This window comes from Barbatula barbatula (assembly GCF_947034865.1).
Source record: "Barbatula barbatula genome assembly, chromosome: 5".
NCBI lineage: Eukaryota > Metazoa > Chordata > Actinopteri > Cypriniformes > Nemacheilidae > Barbatula > Barbatula barbatula.
In genome coordinates, this window is record NC_136769.1 from 1,520,022 (window position 1) to 1,534,992 (window position 14,971).

A 14,971-nucleotide genomic window follows, 5' to 3' on the forward strand; every position below is an offset into this window, starting at 1 on the left:
TGTAAGTTGTGATAAAAGGATCATTATTTCTACAAAACCTATTTTTGAGAGTGTCACACATCAAATTAATGATTTTATTCAAAATGGTTAAATGCCTAAATCCTTTCACTATTTCTGGTATTGTTTGAAGCCAAGATGCCCACTGAAAAGAGGCGGATTCAGGAGAGACAATTCAGGAGGCATTTTGATAGGGATAGTGATGTAGGAAAGTTTATGACTCAAGTTTTTCTGTGTTATTATTAATACTAGTAAAGGTGACTGAGAGCTGTATTTCAGTGTTTTACTTCTTTATATTTATATTTTATATTATATTATTCTAAGTCCTTCATATTGCCCGTGAGTTGTTTTCTTTGGGGGGGTGCCCTTTTTCAGGTCGGAGCAACTGCCCCTCAGTCTCACATTAGGTTCTTCTTCTTCTTCTTCTTCTTCTTCTTCTTCTTCTTCTTCTTCTTCTTCTTCTTCTTCTTCTTCTTCTTCTTCTTCTTCTTCTTCTTCAAGGTTTATTGGCGATTGGCAAACCAGCTTAAGGTGCATTACCGCCATCGACTGGCTCACATGAGGATGAAAACACCTGAACCTTATACGTCAGTGATTAAACTAAGTTTGTGATTGGTCATGGACATTACAATTGACCAAACGAGCAAGATGGGATCTCATAAAGCAGCACAGTAGACTGTTTGTGCACTAGTAGCGTATCTTTGTGCACACAATGGCGTTTTGCAAAAGCAGAGGAAATGAATTTGTTATTCTACTTGTGTTTACGGTCAGTACACTCAGTACTTTAATACACTGCAGAAGTTTGTCTTGGACAGAAACGACTAGTGACGAAGAGGAAACGTTATCTGATATGTCAGCTCAAGAGACACTTTATGACCAGTTTGCTGATTTTGACAACCCCATTGATGACGACACCGTCTCTGGTATGTAATGCACTTGTGTGTCATTGTTGTGTATATGGATTCAAAATGGATGTAAATGTTTGTTATGAATCGCTTGCTGTGTATTGCAGATGAAGCTAGTGATGAAGGGGATAAAACATTATCTGATATGTCCGATCAAGAGATACTTCATGACCAATTTGCTGATTTTGACTACGCCATCGATGACGATACAGTCTCTGGTATGTAATGCACTTATACGCAGTGGCGGCTGGTGAAAAATATTCTCGGTGGGGCTGTGCCATACTTTTTTGTTTCCGTAACCATCGCAAACACAAACTGCAGGACAGCAGTGCTCAGTGAAATAGTCAGTAATTATTTAATGCCAATATTAAAAAGTTGAGGCATTCGTACACAAAAACATAAACATCATGATGCACAAACACAAGCCTTTTATTTGCATTTAAACTGAACTTGTAAACAATTGACTATTTCTACATATAAGTAACATCTTTTGGAAAGGCTGTTGGTGCCATTGGTAGTAAATAGGCAACACAATATGCATGCTGTCAGAACAGAGTGGAAAGTGGACAATAACATTAAATTATTATAAAGTTTATAGGAATTCTTACACTGTATAAAGGATGTATAATGTAGAAATGGATATCAAGTGGCTGAACTCAAACCTTTGACTGGAAGAATAGCATAAAGTATTTTATGATCAAACTAAATGTAACTAATTGTTAATGTGCTCCAGAACTGCAACAATTAATTGATACAAAACATATATACAGTAATATTAGCAAACACACTATTAACATTTTTTAGAGTAGGCCTACCATATATAACTGAATGATTTTTATGCTAAGGTCAACTATATACAAAGAAACGTGTGTGTGTGTGTGAAGCTACGGGAGAAGCCGCGCATATACTGCTTCCCTTTTTCGCTAGCCTGCTGTTTGATTGAGAGGTCAGGTTGATCTGGGCCCATCTCTTTCACCCGAACTTTCTCCGACAAAGTTCTCCTCTCAAACGGATCTTGGAGGAGAGATTTCACCGAGTTAGGGTTGGGTCTTGGAGGAGTAACGTCCGCGCTCGCCATTGTCGTTTAGTAAAAATGGCGCCCCTAGAGCCCAGTCCTTATTTTATCAGGGCTTGGGGCGATAAAATGATCGCCCTTCTTGGATTCTATTTAAGAACGCTGATTGGCTAAATTTTATGTCATACATTCATATCTTAAATTAGCAATTGGCTTAACTGCTACATAGACCCGCCTCCTTGGGGCGCTTTCTCTATCGCCCCAGAGCTGATGAAGCGGTCAGACAGGCAGAGGAAAGGTTGCAAATATGATTTTGTATCATATTTTACATGTATTACTGGGTGCATTCCATATTTAAAACACACAAATATTGACATACTGATGTTTTTCTCATTATTATTACTATTTTTTTGTGGCTTAAGTGGGGCGGCGCCCTAGCGCCCTCTATTGGCCGGCCGCCACTGCTTATACGTCATAGTGTATATGGATTTAACAAGAATTCAAATCTGTTATGAATCGTTCATTGTATTTCAGATCTGCCGAGAAGCGCTGTAATGCAAAGACCATTTGAAGGCTCATCTGAAGTACCCTGGGATGAAATGTCTCCAAAGTTGAAGTGTGATAAAGATTTTATGAATTTGCAACTCTTTGGTTCTGGTGTGGACCAAGTTGAGCTTTGTCGAGGTAAGTTGGGAATTCCTGTTTGTCTTTGACTTGTATGACCTTCACTGGCAAAATTGACAAATGTTTGCTTTAATGTTTTTATTTCCTGTGTCAGTTGGGCTCAATATAAGATACTTTATACGATGCTCAAATATCTTATAAAATCTAACTGTTTCTTTTTTATGGAATTTGCTATGTTTCCACTGTAGCACTAAATGGGAAAACTGCTCTACAGAGTGAGTTATATCTTTCAGCAAAGTGAAAACACAATGACATGTTAGACCTTTTACCATCATAGTGCTTTGAAAGGGAGGGGCTGCGGTGAGCCGTTGGTGGCGATTTGAAACCTCACCGCTAAATTTCACTGGAGCCTTAATAAATAGTGTAATGAAAATCTTCAGCATTGAATCACCTTTGGACTTATTTCTCACAGATAGTTCTGCACCGGTTCCTCTTGGCCATTTGCCGCCTAACTGTGGACACACTTCACACACTCATGGAGGTCTTGTTTATGCTACACCCTATAATGGATGTGGTGTTACACAAAAGGTACTTAAGGTTAATTTGCTCTTGTGTAAGGTTAAAAGCTATAAAGCCAACTTGTGTGTTTGTGTTTTTCAGGGAGGGAAGTATGTCATGCAGATGCAATGGCAGGGAATCCCTGTTTTCCTCTCTTGTCCCATGTCCTAGTCTTTTGTGAATGTGACCATGTCTGGATATCTGCCTCCTTGATTTCAACCAGACACAACTGTTACACCAGCTTCTACAACACCAACCCAAAAGCCACATCGTCCTTTCTGTCCTTATCATATCTTTCAACCTCCGTTATCCATGACAGTCAAATGTGAGGAATGAGAATAAAAGTTTTTAAATTTGTAAAGCTTGGGTAAATGTTTATATCTGGGCCAAAGCTTAAACCTTTTGATACCAGTTCTGTCATTTACCATCCCAAACAAGTGTAAACAAACCCATTATACCTTCCTGTTACGGAATGGTTTACCTTAAAATTGTCATTCACCGCCGTCCTTTTAAAGGTGATTTTTCTGTCTTCTGCAAAACACAAGTAAAGAGATTATGAAAAATGTTTGTAACCAATAACTCTTGTTCCCCTTTTATTATATGGACATATATCTAATGCAAGTCAATGGGGACCAAAGGTTTTCTGTTGCCAACATTTTTCTAAAATGTGTTTTGCAGAAGAAAGTCAGCAAACATTATCATGTGGGGCCCTTGGGCTGATATCTGGGGCCCACCTGGGCAACCCAACTGGGACCCAGCTAATTTTGTCTGCAGTTTCCATGGTGGCCCCACATGTGTTAGCCCACATGGGCTTATGATGGGCCCTTAATGGACGCCATATAGGCCCCACTTGGGTTAACCAGATAGCTCCCATTTGGTGTCTACAGGAGTTTGCCTAGATGGGACCTAGCTAGGTCTTATATGGGTCTCTTATGGGCCACAATTAGTATAAATATGGGCTAATTTATTTGTATATACTGTATTGTTTGTATGGGTTAAATTATTTTACGCTAAATCCATACATTTATCTCATTAAAATCCTAAAGGTATTTAATGAATCAAAACCAGTAGTGCATGCTTTTAAGCAAAGTTTATTTCAATTTAAAACTTCTTTTGAATCATACATGCATCATTCATACACAAAATATAAATTCAAACTTTATAAAACACGTACTTTTAAAAAAAAATATGTACATTTACAACTTTGTGTATTATAATCTAAACTTTTAATACAATTTTCAGGAAAAAAAACTGCAGGTCCTCGTTCCTCTCTCTCCCAACAGCCCTGTGAAAAGACAATAATTACTCAACCATGATACCACTTTTCACAGTTAAAACAAGGGCTGTCAGGTTAGCATTTTTGCGCCAAACACCAAGATTTAAATGTAAAGAGTCTTTTACCGATCTTGTGCCCTTGCATAACGATTTGTTTGCTTGATAAATATGAAATAATGTTTTAATTGTATGTATTGTTAAAGCCTTTTTGTCATTGACAGAGATCTGTCCCAAGCTGCTTTATACACTAGCGTATACTAGCTTCTCTGCTATGAGCCCTTTCATCTAATTATAATGCTAATCTCCTCGATCGTGAGCACACCGCATGGTGCCAAACTTGTAGTTTAAGTATAAGCTTTTTCGTGTCTTGAACTATTAGATGGCGTTTGGAAAAAAGGCATAATTTACAGCATTATCGTTTAAGCATTGGCACCAGAAATAAGAAAAATGACGCGACATTGTCTTAATTCTATCATGACAAGAATCAAAACTACGTTTTTGAACCATAATGAAACAGTATTTTCATTCTTAAAGAGTATATACATTGTGTGTATGTATATATATTTTTTTAACTTGTAATTCTTACCTTCTATAAACTGCAGGCAAAGTACTGCCAACTCTGTACACTTGCAGGAAAATACGCGATTCAAATACTTATAGGGGGATGGGAGTTGCTAAAGGAAATCTCACCGGATCTTTCTGGGCTGCATCTCGCGATACTTTGATGACATACGCCAATCGTTCTGCGCAGTGAAGACCATCATTTTTTATTCAAATATAAATGTTGGGTACATTATGCAAATACATTCAAAAATCAAACACAATATTTAAATTATAGCAATATCAAAATAAAAATGTTAAATTAACACTAAGTAACAAAATACTTTTATATTTGCTAAACATAACATTGAATTAGATAGGATTTCCGCCTTAACAACTATATAGGTTTGTCTCCTCGAAATGCACATTTGTGGATACTAAATTTGGCTAGAAAAAGAAAACAAATTAATTAAATGATACTCCTTGTGAAAAGACATAACTGTAGCCCATTTAAACCCATGCACACATTTCACATGAATTACCCAACTAGAAACCACGTGGGGAGCCCACCTGGGTTCACCCATGTAGGTCCTATCTGGGTCACCCAAGTGGGCCCCAGATAAGATGCCCATTTTGAGCCCATGCCCAGTCTGAACCCCTGTAGCCCATTTACAACCCATGTGGGCCCCACATACACGTGTTTGCTTGGAAGTGACAAGTAAGGCAAGTAAATCGATCGTTACATTACAATCGTTACGCAACATTATTGCATCTCCTTATAGTCGATAACTTTTTGTAATATGGAAACAAGTCGCACGGGCTACTTGATAAAGACATGCATAGACTGAAAGGCCCGTTAGTTGCTTTGGATAAATAATATCGTCGTGTTTATAGTATGAAAGTCCACTTATGTGTGAGTTAAGCAGCAACAGTCAAGTGCAATTGTTAACTGAATATTGATACGGTTGATAAAAATGATCTAATACTGAAATATAAATCTCTACTGTTTTAAAACGCAAGCAATGATTTGTTTAATGTTTGCAAACACTGCGCCCATAGTAAAATCCAGTAAAATTATTTTTTTGTTTTGCAAATAGTTTAAAACTGTAAAGTAACGCAGTGTGTCACCTCCTGTCGCCGATCCATCGTTCAATGTAAACACTGCAGCAACTGAATGCTGCCGCAGATAGTCATGCAACTAGAAAAGAACATTGATGCAACGACTCTGAAAATCTGGCAATGTGAACTCTGCATCACAAACTCTTGAATTGAGATGCACAAGAAAGTAGTTCTACCATCAACAGCATTTAAAAGACGAGAACATGAAATTAACATTTGAACGGTAACCGTGGTGTAAGCAGAATAATTGACTCCAGTCCGTTCAATTATTCGATGTTATCGCCACCCTGTTACTTACCACCGCATCAGCACCAGGAAACAGGAGGAATTTTTTTTTTTTTTTTTTAGAAGACAATCGCTCACAATATGCAAAATTCTGGATTCATCCGTAGTCTACTATATATTTTTATGATGGAAGGAATTTTGTCCTGGATAATAAATCTGTATTAAAGGCAGACATGTAACAAAGGGTATACATTTTATTAGCTTTTCTTTTGATGTCCATTTGTATGCAAACAATGACTTTTACTCTTATATTACAAAGATATCTGTTCTCAAAATACACCAGACTGATAAAGACTTAAAAACATTCATCATTTGTTTTACTGGGAAGAAGATTCATATATCAATCAGACCGTGGTGTCATTTAATTCTCACTATGATTTGTGCGATGGTGTGGAATACGCTTCAGAGATATGTATGTATTTGTACGTGCGGGACATGTTTCTGTGTGTTGTGCCCCCTTAAATAAATACGGGTCTGTGCCCATAATGCACATTGGATAGTGTTAAAGTACATATGCAGAGGTTTTAATTATCATACTTTGTATGTGCTGAACATGGCTATAGGCAACTGGTATCACGGAGTGAAAAACATTTATTGTGCTCACGACTCCTACTTGGGCAGCTTTGGGTGTGCAGTGCATATTCACTACAGTGTCGTGCTGTAAATAATTTCTTTAGTCGCCATTCGTGTTTTGAAATCATGCAAAGTTGTTGGTTGTTGAGCTTGATGTATAAATCTATTTAAAAAAATCGAATTTCAGATTAAAGTGTCAATAAATGTAATCTTCTTTTCTAAAACTCAAAACATGCTCTTTAACGTTCCCTGCTAGATGCGAATAACAATAGCATCCAAGCTGTCTCCATTTTACTAGACAGGAGGGTAGTTGTCTCACAATGCTGACGAACATCGTTTATTATAATCGATGGAACTTTATGGAAGGAGCACGAGGGCACTAGACAGGAGGTAACAGACGTTACAGCTAACAGACGTTACGCCGGCAGGAATCTCCCAGTAGTCTCAATAGCCAGTACATGCTTGCACATAAATGTAAAAAACCTGTTATTTAAGGGGGGATAACAAACTTACACACACACAGCACACAAGAAGACATGATGAGTATGAAAGATAAATGAAACGATATGTATTGTGTCATTCAGTCTGCAGAGATCGGGACTTCAGTCTAATCCACAGCTACAAGGCTGTGCACATATTCCCTTCTCAAAAACACAAGATATCATTCATTCTAGAAGAATTTGGTTGACCAAAACCTCACATAGACCTCTGTTCTGCTACATTCAAGAAGATTCATCAGTCAAACACTCCTAGAGAGGCGCTAACAACCTCACATCTGTGTTAAAGGAGTGATGAATACATATTCTTACATTAGTTTGTAGATCACAAGTTTGCAAAGTTACTCCCAATCTACGGTATTCCACACATTGCAGTTTGAACTCTAACAGAGTTCAACTGGACTACATGCAGCTCCATGACATTTGGTATCCAGTTTATGTATAATCTGCTGCACCTTTGCATATTATTGTGTGAACTGTCTTTTAAAGCAATAAGCCCCAAGAAGCATCGGGCTATTTTATTACGGCTTAGAACTCTGCTCAGCCAATCAGAATCAAGGACAAGAACTGACCGTTTTATAAATGTAAATAGTTTCTGCACATTCTGGATCACGCTCTCGAGAATTTCACTCCCAAAGTCACTTGTAAGTGATTTTTGATTTGTGTCGGTGATGTAAAGAGATTCAAATCAAAGAAATGCAAACCACAAGGACAAAGAAACCTGCTGTTGCGGCTCGCAGCTCTTTAACTTTAACCTCAGGGGAAATGTCTCCGGTCATGACAGCATCACATGACTCTACTCAACCTGTTATAGAGACCAGTGGAAATGTAGATTTTTCACACTGAGGCTCTCAGTAATTACGCTCTGTAATCCCATCTGCACCAACACAATACCAAACCATGATGAAGATCACAGCGCTCCTTTCCACAGAGGTGATGAAATGAATGCCAAATATTACAGTGCCAGGCAAGGCAGGTTTTTTTATATAGCACATTTCATACACAACGGTAATTCAGAGTGCTTTACATAAAATAAATTAAAAATTTCCATTTGATAAAACAATAAACCAGTTAAGAATAATAAAATAAAATACAGTTTAAATAAAATAAAGTACAGCACAAACAGTGGGACGGTCAGAGGCACAGTGCACATTCATTAAATGCAAAGTTAAACAGATGTGTTTTGAATCTGGATTTGAATGTGGCTGGTTCCAGCTGCGACTGGCATAATAGCTAAATGCAGACTCTCCTTGCTTGGAGAGAACCCTTGGTATTTCTAGCTGATGCGATCCTAATGATCCCTTTGGGTCTGTATTCAATGAGTCCTGACTCCATAGTCGTGCCACTCGGTGGCCATCTTTGCAACGTACCTCCAGATAGGGTAGTTATTACGTAAATCAAACAAAATGTGAATGGGAATACTGACATTTCTACAATGGCTTTAATCCTAATTAAACGACATATTTAAAAACAACATTTATAAATGACATAAACTGTACCATAAGGTGTCATTCATGTTGCTTCACATACTACACATGTGCAAAGATTGGCTAGGGCGGCCATATTGGGCATTGAGTTCCTCCCCATTCATTTCAAAGGCAGTGACGCGTCATGTAAATATTTAATTAACATCTTTGATTACTTTTGTGACTGATTGAGTACTTATTAAAAAAGTTACAAATAAGTTTCTCTTTCTGCCATTATGCCATTATGTCCATTATGTAGGCAACTTATTTGGAAATGGCCCTGAAAAGACAGTCACAGCTGAATTGAAATTATGCTTAGGGCACCAAAATGGCTAGCAGCTGCACTGATCAAAATAATCTTATAACCCCCTTTGATTGTGAACATAGTGTCTGACAAAAGTAACGGGCCACATTTTTCCCAAAGTAAATCTGTGGTGCAGCAAGCCCTGTTAGTAAAATGACTATTATGAAAGTATATAGACAAGCAGATAAGAATAAGACAATAACAGCAAACATTCATGTCACATGTTTATTAGCTTTTGCAAAAGTGCAAATTAATTAACAAGCAAAGATGTAAAACATATTAAATATATATATATAAATAATGTATAGAATATAGCAAAGACACACTTCTGTTGTACTACACACTGTCCCTCAGGTTATAACACACAACTAACAGCTCAAACATAGTGAGAATGATTATAATGAGCTTCATGTTATAACATTCAGTGACATCAGCAAGAACAATAATAGAACCACTGAAGGAAATCAATAAAGTTTGCATTAAACGTTCAGTTAGAAATCCAGATTAAAGATGTTTATCACAAGAACCTGTAAAAACATGAATGAAGTCAATCAGATTGAGTAAAGAATAAAGAACGACAGGCTGTACTTTATCGTGAATCAAGGACTGAAATAAAAGATAGAATCAAAAGATGTTAGTTTTGAAGAAACCAGACTTTTGGATGTATGTGTACTCGCCTCTGGTTTCCTTCTTTTCGTCTTCTTTCTTGGGCTGTTGTGTCCAGGACAGTTTACCATCAGAGTTTAATCCCAGAACAGACTGCAGCTAAAAATTCAAACACACCACTCATGCCATATTTACACATGATTTACACACAAACACTTTTGTATATCCCTTCTCTTTTAAATAACACATATGTGGGGGTGTTCAGTCACCTGATGGAGGATGTTGTCGCTCTCTGCAGCTACATCACCACTGAAGGAAAATGTCAGCCTCAGAAAGGTTCGTTTTCTGTGCCTTAAAACTGAAAGTACATCAAGAGGGCACCAATGAAACAAGCTAGACCACTATATGTTGAGAGAAGAGGGTTAGTGTACTTTTTTTATATGTGTGTCAAGTATTTGCCAAAGAGGTGTATATGTGTGTCAAGTATTTGCCAAAGAGGTGTGTCTTAAGTAGTATTTTGAAGGTTGTGAGAGATGTGCTTGATCGGACCGCATTGGGAAAAATGTTCCACCAGGAAGGAGCCGGAAAGAGATTTAGTGTGAGTGTAGGAGGGTGTGAAAGTATGCCGGTGCAGATCCAGTGATTGGCCTGTATGCAAACATCAGTGACTTGAATCTGATACAGGCTTCTACCGGTAGCCAGTGGAGAGAGATGAAAAGGGATGTCACATGAGCCCTTTTGGGCTGTTGGAAGACGAGGCGTGCTGCTGCGTTTTGAACCAGCTGAAGTGGTTTGATAGCCTTTGTAGAAAGACCAGCAAGGAGAGCATTGCAGTAGTCCAACCTTGAGATGACCAGGGCCCTGGACAAGGAGTTGTGCCGCATGCTCAGTGAGGTAGAGTCTAACCTTGCGAATGTTAAATAAGGCAACCTTCCGATCACAAGCCCAACGCTCTAACCACCAGGCCACAGTGACTGATCAAATAGGCCAGTTGTTGGTATAGGTTTCATTTGCTGCCAGTAGAGGTGCTATTTAAGCTATGATATGTAATTAAAAGTTTGTGGAAGATACATTTACTTGCTAGTTTTTGTCATTCATTATAATAAATGTTTCTACAAAATGTCTACAAAACAGTGCCATTTTTTAGGAATTACGTTTTCCATAGATCTCCACTTCACAAATAGCGAGATAATTTGTCTGTCCAGGCATGACCAAATTCACATAACGTCCCTCCATTTCACCACATGAGTAACTGATGGGGACACCAACTTGAAAACCAGAAGTAACAGCACATCTGGAGAGAGAGAGAGAGAGAGAGAGAGAGAGAGAGAGAGAGAGAGAGAGAGAGAGAGAGAGAGAGAGAGAGAGAGAGAGAGAGAAACAATGAATCCCTAGAGAAGCGTTTAAATCAATGAATCTGTATTAAGGTGTTTAACTGAATAACTTTACATGGGATTGTTGTTTCCATTGTTGTCCAGTGAGTTTCCGATACGAATATCTGCTCCGTTGGTAAATTCAGGACAGCAGGTTGGTTTAGGAGCGATGATCACTGTATTAATCTCATAATAATCCAGAAGATCTAACCTCCACCATGGGTTATTCTCAATTGATGTACTAGTGCAGTGATATGCTTCAACTGCGCCATATCTTACACCATCTATGGCTTTTTGCGCTACCCAGTTGAGATGTGTTGATGAATGTGTAGCTGTTCCATTCAATGCTAAATTCTCTAGAAAAAACATTGACAAAACAAAAAACTGAATATATTCATTACATTTAGGCTTTTTGCAGACGTTATTATACAAAGCAATTTACATAGCATTATCCTATACATTTATACATAGGTATCTGCAATCCCCTGGGATCCAACCAACAAACTTGCGTTGTCATAATTAACCATAAAAAAATCACGAGTTACAATTAAGCCCCTGTCTTGCTATAAGGACTGAATTATTATTCATAACTTGATATATTTTTTGCATATGAAGAATTAAAAGAATGTCTTACCTTCCAAACCACCTGCAATGGAAAGAAGCCCTGCTGAGAAATATTTCAACAGCAATTCACATTAATAATAAGTTACATTTTAATTTTATTTATATAGCAATGTGCATTGTTCCAAAGCAGCTTTACAGGGGAAAATAAGGAAAACCGAAAATCACAAAAAGGTAAAACACAGCACATGTTGTTTATATAACAAGTTAAATGATTCTAGTAAATAATGTCTAATGTCATCAGTCTCCCGGTGGTTTATTTAGCATATTTTGAATTAAGTGAATGTTTAGCTGTAAAGATGTGTCTTTAATCTAGATTTAAATTGGGTGAGTGTGTCTGATCCTCAAATAGTATCAGGAAGACTGTTCCAGAGTTAAGGTGCTACAGTTGATAACATTGGGGTTATGTGATGGTATTTTCTGGACCTGGTTAGAACTCTGGCAGCTGCGTTCTGAACTAACTGTAGTTTGTTTATTGATGATGCAGGACAAACACTAAGTAGCGCATTACAGTAGTCAAGTCTTGAGGTCTTTAGTTTCCTAGTTCATTGGAGTCTAAGTTTGGTTTCTTCATAAGAGGCTTAATGAATTGTTACAAAGTCAGTCATTTAAAAAAGTAGTATAAAATATCTAAACAGGGCCTGCCCGTGGCATGGGCGACATTGGTGGTTAGGGCGCAAAATATCCGTAGGGGTGCCAGACGAGAGGGCAGAAAGACATGATATGTGAACAGCTTCTTGCCTCATCATGTGGTGATTTTAATTCTTTTTTCTAACAAGTTAATTACACATTTGTAATGGAGACCAGCTAATGTGTCTTTCAGCTAGAGTCCGAGTCAAGTCTGAAGTCTTTCAGCTAGACTCTCAAGTAATTTCATGCCATATTGAAAAAGGTCTCATACTCAAAAATCCTATTTATAAAGTTGTTTTATATAGAGAAAACGTATGATATTTGGAATACCAGGGACTACATTCGCTAAGTGAGACAAAAGATGGTATCGCAAGTTGAATTATCTTTAAATCCATCTCAGGATATTAATTTTTGATATCAACAATTACATTTTAATAGTAAAATTATAATTCTTGATATCAAGAATGGAATTTCTATTAGTATCCATTGTTTGTTTTTGATATCAGAAATGTCATTTCAGCTAGTAAAAAACATGATTCTTAGACTAATGAAATAACACAAGAGGCTGCCATAATTTTTTATATCAACGATTACATTTTCACTAGTGACATTTTTCATTCTCGATCTCAATAATGTCTATCAATCTTGCCTAGGGCAACAACAGAGGTTGAGCCAGCCCTGGATTTCAATCTTTGTTATATGAAATGACATAAGCTGTACTCACCAGAAAGTAAAATCAGATGAATGAGTTTGTCCATGTCATTGAGATCCAGAGATGACAGATGAGAGAGAACCGAAGAGAATTGAGTTTCGAATGGGTTATGAGCAGAACTTAAATATAAATATGAGTATAACGGCTCCTGAATGTTTTCTCCTTTAGCAGAAAAACCACGCTACAACTGATGCCTTCGATGTCTTCTGTATTTTAATGTCTTCCTTTCTTGCATTCGAAATCAACATCACAAACATCAAATGTACACCGTGAAAAAACTGAAAATAAACCAAAATTACAATCAAATTCGTGATGAAGTGATTTTGCCATGACGTCATTCAATATATATCTTTATAACTGAAATCAATATACACGGTACATTAAATTATAAATAAAACATAACAAAGATATATGCAAGCCTACCGTGTGCTTTCCTATCAGGATTCAGGAGACATTAGGAGACATTTTTTGTTCAACAATCTTATGAACTTCACACCTCTCAATGCGTGTGTGACACCTCGTGTTTCTCTGTTTTTTGGTGCTCACGCAAAAAATCAAATCACATGACCAGTACGTCTTATGTTACTCATTTTCTCCAGTAGGCGTCACTATTGCCAAACTAACATGCAAATCAAATATACAATTCCCAAATAAGTATTCAAGTAATACATAATATATAAAACAAACAACAACAAAACCTTACAGAATGTGACAAACATTCAGCAACAAACTACACTGTCTGCGACAGCTACACTGCCACCAAAATTACAATGATTTATGTCAGTAATATTTTGATCAAATCAACTAAATCCTGCAATTTTCTTATAAGCTGTTACTTAACTTTCATTCATCTCTCAACACTTTCACAACTAGTGTTATTTTACCTTTTATCTGAACTAGATGTCAAAACTAATTAGTCTAATCCCATTTTGTGGTTTACTCATAGTTTAAGAGTTGCTTTCAACTATTACTACTAACTTTTGGACTGGACGCTCTAAAAGGGATATGTTTGTTAATCGCTCACCCTTTTTTCCTAACTTACTTTGTCCCATTTGAAGTTTAACCTTTCGCACTAGCCCATCATCGTCTGCACTTGTCTCAACGACTCTAGCTAGCCTCCATTCATTTCTGGGAACATTGTCCTCTTTGAGAATTACTACATCTCCAACGTGAACATTTCTTCTAGGCGTGTGCCACTGTTGTCTGAGGCTGATGTTGGCCAGGTATTCTTTGCGCCATCTGCTCCAAAACTGTTCCGATAAGTACTGCACTCTCCTCCATCTTTTCCTAGCGTACAAATCTTCACGGACAAATTTGCCAGGAGGAGGAAGGGGCACTGAGGTTTTCATCGTGAGCAGGTGATTAGGCGTCAAAGGCTCAACACTTTTCGGGTCATTTATTGTGTTAGTGGTAAGCGGACGACTATTCACAATTGACATTGCCTCGTAGAAAAATGTTCTTAATGAAGTGTCATCCAGTCTTCCTTTAGCTTGTGCCAGAACAGTGTTCATCACACTCCTAACAGTCCTTATCTGGCGTTCCCACACACCTCCCATGTGGCTTGATTCAGGAACATTCATAAGGAAGTCACACTGTTTGCTTGCAAGATAGTTAGAGATCCTCTCTTGGTCCAGATCCTTCAAACCTTTCTCCAGCTCATTCTTAGCGCCCACGAAATTCGTGCCTTGGTCTGATCTAATCTGTCGCACGGCTCCTCTGATTGCTATGAAACATCTTAAGGCATTCAGAAATGCATCGGTGGAAAGATCTTCTAGCATCTCTAAATGTACAGCCCTGGAGCTCAAGCACGTAAACAACAGACCATACCTCTTGAATTCCTTCCGACCTTGTTTTGTGTAGAAGGGGCCGAA

The 14,971-nt window shown here is 37.7% G+C and overlaps 1 protein-coding gene and 1 long non-coding RNA gene across 2 annotated transcripts in view; one reads left to right on the forward strand and one right to left on the reverse strand.

The window, feature by feature from the left end:
- The window catches only part of LOC306894146, a 171,683-nt gene that overhangs the window by 12,036 nt on the left and 144,676 nt on the right, over positions 1-14,971 (reverse strand). The gene's annotated exons all lie outside the window — the stretch shown is intronic.
- Positions 656-4,261, forward strand: LOC306893796 (uncharacterized protein). Its single transcript, XM_079455840.1, has 5 exons — positions 656-920; positions 1,010-1,120; positions 2,452-2,601; positions 3,014-3,129; positions 3,202-4,261. The coding sequence occupies exons 1-5, from the start codon at positions 710-712 to the stop codon at positions 3,268-3,270; spliced, it is 657 nt and encodes a 218-aa protein (XP_079311966.1). The 5' UTR covers positions 656-709; the 3' UTR covers positions 3,271-4,261.

Bases quoted from the DNA above. Each gene is read 5' to 3' on its own strand.
- LOC306893796 (XM_079455840.1), top strand. From the start codon at position 710: ATGGCGTTTTGCAAAAGCAGAGGAAATGAATTTGTTATTCTACTTGTG. The intron at 921-1,009 runs GTATGTAATGCA...TGTGTATTGCAG, and splicing joins TGATGACGACACCGTCTCTG to ATGAAGCTAGTGATGAAGGG. The intron at 2,602-3,013 runs GTAAGTTGGGAA...TATTTCTCACAG, and splicing joins CCAAGTTGAGCTTTGTCGAG to ATAGTTCTGCACCGGTTCCT.